The 5,000-nt window shown below is 47.8% G+C and overlaps 1 protein-coding gene across 1 annotated transcript in view; it reads left to right on the forward strand.

Moving 5' to 3' along the window:
- pdgfc (platelet derived growth factor c) overlaps positions 1-5,000 on the forward strand; it is a gene marked incomplete at its 3' end in the record, with an annotated part of 56,801 nt that overhangs the window by 51,035 nt on the left and 766 nt on the right. The window contains exon 4 of the mRNA XM_080526838.1: positions 3,520-3,727. Coding sequence (XP_080382964.1) covers positions 3,520-3,727 — 208 coding nt within the window. The remainder of the gene's footprint in view (positions 1-3,519; positions 3,728-5,000) is intronic.

Genomic DNA, 5,000 nt, shown 5'->3' on the forward strand with positions numbered 1-5,000 from the left:
TCTCCTCTCCTCTCCTCTCCTCGGCTAAGCTATTTTCCTTGAACAAGATCCACACGGCCTGCAACCAATTTGAAACACCTTTGAGTCGCGGAGCTCAGGAGGACAATGGGAGCTGTTCTGCGCTTCCGGCGTCACACACACACACACGCGCACGCACACACACATACACACACCGCGTCTGAGATAAAAGAGTCTGGTATCAGCGGCGCAGACAGAGTAGAGAGTTGGCACCGTGTGGAAGTGAACTCCAGTTATGAGGATAAATATTTTGGAGGTTGCCATAGAAGCCGATGTCATGCGTTAGCGATGTCGAGAGGGTGGGGAGAGGTGAGGAATTTTGATAACCGTGCTTTCTAAATAATTGGCAGAAAAAGCCTGAAATGTCCGGTTGTCATGCCGACGTCCGTTGTCATGCCGACGTCTTTGTTGTGTCCTCTGTGTCTGAGTCATGCGCTTGAAAGGGTATAGCGTCATTCAGCGGAGGCTGGCGGCGGAGGCGGAAATCGGAGGACGACTTCGTTACGACGCGATGAGAACGCAATAAGGAACGCTATCAAACCTGTGTCTTCGATACCGTCCCTTGTTCCGTTCCACACGTCACCTCCGCCACCCTTCCCTGGTTAGAACCACGTCGCGCTGCGGTGTTGACAATGGCACGTTGTCTGGTCATCCAGACGGGTCATATGATGACACTCGCATTAGTTCTAATGGAAAGGCTGGCTGGTATCTCAATTACCATGACCTCACAATGGGGCTCACAGTGTCTCATAACGTATTCAGTTCTGCCAAAGTATTTATCACCAAAGTGGGCCCTGTTACTCTCTCCACCGACTCCCCACATGTAGACAACCTACTTACCAAGGCACGCTGCGTGCCCGCCACATCCACATCCCTCTAACAGACGCGTAGGCGACACCCTGAACACTTCACCCTCCTAATGAAACCCACTCAGCCTTGCATAAATCCACATAGGCCCACTCAGCCGATGGAGAACACCACCGGAAGATGTTAATATTCAGCCACATTTGCATGTGTGTTTTTCATCGTCCGTTCACCGTGGCTGGGTTTGGCCTCTGCCGCCTACCACTGCCGCGCCTCCGGAGAGGCTGTTAATTGGAGGGGGAGCGCAGCAGCCGTCGACGTTCACAAGCTGTTAATGGTTTCCATTCCACACCCTCACCTTCTGCCAAGACCGGAGGACCGGGGCCCCCCTCTCTCTTAACAGGAGGCACACACACACAGCGCTGCCTCGTCTGAAGAGAGATGAACTGGAGCCCTGGGAACAGTCAGGGAACAGTCAGTGTGACGTCTGACCCCGTGGGTGGCCGGTGTCACGGACGCAGCGTTCTTCTTGGTCACTGTTGAAGTCACAGGCTGGGGGGGAGGCTGGGGGAGGCCGGCAGAGGGAGACATGTGTGTTTGATGCCGTTCCCTCAATCAACCCAATCCCTCCCAGGCATTACAATGAACCCAGTCCTCCGATTTCTACCTCCACCAGGCTCCCCTGTTTTTACAGTTGCCTGGAGCATACTTAGTAATGACACATGTTAATAATAGCATAATGACATGGTTATTACAGAGTTATTACATGGTTGTTACACAGTAAGTAGGGTAAAGAAACGGGTTACCCATTTTCCATTGACAATCCTGTCACATTTGGCTACGTGCCCAGGAGGCCAATGTTGAGAAAACAGCGAACCCTGTATGTTATAATCCAGCATCAAGTTGTTCATACCTGCTTCAAGAACATCAAAGAGCTCTACAGCTCTCGGCATAAACAGGCTTTGCATAAACTACATCTTCCGACCTTTGGTTCAGCCATGTTACTAACCCTGTAGCTGTTTCACACACGCACACGCACACTCACGCACGCACACACACACACAGGGAACACACGCGCACATGCACGCACACACACACACACACACACACACGATACATCAAAGATAGCCAGTGAAGCTAGCGTGGAAGGGAGTGCTGAGCGTGATGTCAGAGTGTATTACGTGGTATTGTGTTGTCAGCGAATCAGAGTAGGAGTTCCTGTATGGCAGCCATTACTCAGGGTGACACTGCCAATACCATTGGATAGACTTTTTTGCTGATTCACTACCCTATCTCTCTCTCTCTCTCTCTCGCTCTTTCTCTCTCTCTCTCTCTCTCTCTCTCTCTCTCTCTCTCTCTCTCTCTCTCTCTCTCTCTCTCTCTCTCTCTCTCCCCCCATCTTGCCAAAGCATACAAAACATTTATAATAGAAGACATATGAATGAAAAGAAAAAGGAAAACATGAATGGGAGTGTATGCTGTTTTCGACAATGGACTATTTATCTCTTTCTCTCTCTCTCTTTCTCTCTCTCTCTCTCTCTCTCTCTCTCTCTTCACCTCTTCTATCACTCAGCTGAAGAAGGTCCATCTTTTTTAGGTAATTAATTCAGTTAACCACCATATGTGTTTTGGGAACTGAAAGTCAAACGATACTGATTACCCATGGGTAATCAATACACAACATATCCACATATTTCTTTGGCAATTTTTTTTGTTGAAACAATAAATAAAATCAATTTAATGAAAAGCAAATATACGAACACTGATTAGACATTACATAAATAATTGCAGTCTATTCATTAATTTGTATTCATTCCATGTTTTTCCTCCATTGCCATTTCATTGTCTTGTATCCAGTGTCCTTGTAGAGGTCATCAACATTAAATACACATTCTCTGACATCGTCCCTGTCCACCATTTATGATCCAACTGCCAAATCGTCCACACAATCATTGTCCTGCCCTCTTCTTTCCCCTCCTGGCGTCATGGCGATACATTAACCTGTCAATCACAGAGGATTATATCGCTATCGCCACAGAAAGCTACCAGACTACCTGAAACCCTGACATGTCAGCCAGAGCCTGCAGTGTCCCTGAGCTGAAAGGTCTAGGGGATTAAACCTTCACGTGGGGGAGGCAGGAGGGAGGCAGGGGGAAGGAGAGAGGATCACACTCCAGGTATCAACCTACCCTGCTGTTTTCGGCCTCAGGCGCAAGGAGCAGTGGGTGAAAACTAATAATACTGCCCCCCCGGGAGCGGGCTGGAGCCTCATCTAGACTGATCTGTATGTTTCACACGCGACAGTACATCCAGTATCACCGGGTAGTGAAGACACACACAGTCATAATCGTGGGCTTTAAGGCACTGCTTACCGTTTTAGATTGTGTATCTCAGTGGAGGCTGAAGGAGGGAGAAATCAGCGGACGGGCTGGAAACAAACACGCATGTCTACCTCCACCAGCCTCCCCTGTCCTCCCATGTCTACCTCCACCAGCCTCCCCTGGTGTACTGCCAAGCCTGGAAGCATTTTTAGATGGTGTCTGTATCTGCGTGTGTGGTGGTGGTGGTGATGTGTGTGTGTGTGTGTGTGTGTGTGTGTGTGGTGGGGGAGGGGGGGGTAGACAGGGTAGACAGTTCATTCAACAAACTCTCAACCCTCTGTCTTCTTTTTCTTCCTCTTCTGTCTGTTTCCTCCAGAGCGTCACGGAGCCAGAGGCCCCAGCGGTGACCCCCCCACCCCCCCAGAGCGTGGACGCCCTGTCTGAGGCGGTGTCGGCTCTGGGGACGCTGGAGGAGGTGATGAAGTACCTGGAGCCCGAGAGATGGCAGCTGGACATGGATGATCTCTACAAACCCTCCTGGCATGTGGTGGGCAAGTCCTTCATCCACAACAGGAAGTCCAGAGGTACATTTGTGTTGTATTTTATTTACTATAGGTTTTTTTATGTTCAGCACTGGGAGTTGCATTCAGTGGATGACTTGTGCTCTATAAATAAAGCTTGATAGATTTATTTTTATTTGTTTATTGGAACAGTTAAACGTATATATTTAAAATCCGCTTCAGTTAACTGACTCAACTGCCAAAGAATTCCGGAACACTCACCACCTAGAGTGCCAAGTGTTCTAAGTGTTATTTACCTAGCAACAATGTTTTGATTGGCTACAAATTGTAGCATTTCTGGTGAATAAAGTCACCCTTGGCATTCTACAGTATTGACAATGTCTGCAAACGTATTCACTGTGGGTACGTTTAAACCCATCGCGGATAGAGCACATTCAAGCTCAAAGGTTTATTTCCATCGTCAAGGTTTATTTCCATCCTCAAGTACGATGTCTGTCACTGACTCGTCTCAAAAAACGCTTAGCAGTTGGAGTTGGAGTGGGAGAAGATGCAATGGAACCAAAAAGTCTGTAATATTTCGGATTTCACATAAAATAAAATGACTGAACCAAACATAAAAACTGTAGCGGTACCTGAGGCCTGTCACGTCTCAGACGCTGAGCAGATGGGGCTGTATTTGAAGGGACAGACAGTGGAACAGACATCTGCCATATTCTGACGGAGCGGAAAAGATACACAGCCCCAGTCGAGTGTAAAACTGTCAGTTTAACGTGAAAGATCTATTCACTGCACTCCGAAGCTGTTCTACCATCTTGGAAATTCCAACGTTCAACCCCTACTCAGTATTTACCATAATATGATGCCAGCCTGCTACAGTGAGCGTGTTACGACCAATCATGATGATGTATATCTGCCCTGGGGGACGGCAGTAGCCTAGATGTTAGAGAGGCTGGCTAGCAATCGGAAGGTCCCTGGTTCGATCCCCGCCTCAGGAGGGAGCTGCGTGTGCCCTTGAGGAAGGCACTTACCCCCTAATTGCTCCAGGGGCGGCGACTATGAATGAATGAATGAATGAATGAATGAATGAATGAATGAATGGACTTTATTTTCATTGCTACAGTACAGGTACCAAACAACGAAATTTAGGAGGGGTGGCTCCCCTGGTGTTAGGAAAGGGGGAAAAAAAAAAACTAAAAAAACAACAACAAAAAAAAAACACAAGAAGGGAAGGAGCTGGTTTACATAAATAAAGGCTATGTACACTATCCACTGTACTATACTGTACAGATAGACGACTAGGGTTGTCATATTGCACAATAGCATTATTTCACATTTA

Source organism: Nansenia antarctica (assembly GCF_963989245.1).
Source record: "Nansenia antarctica genome assembly, chromosome: 3".
Taxonomy (NCBI): Eukaryota; Metazoa; Chordata; class Actinopteri; order Argentiniformes; family Microstomatidae; genus Nansenia; species Nansenia antarctica.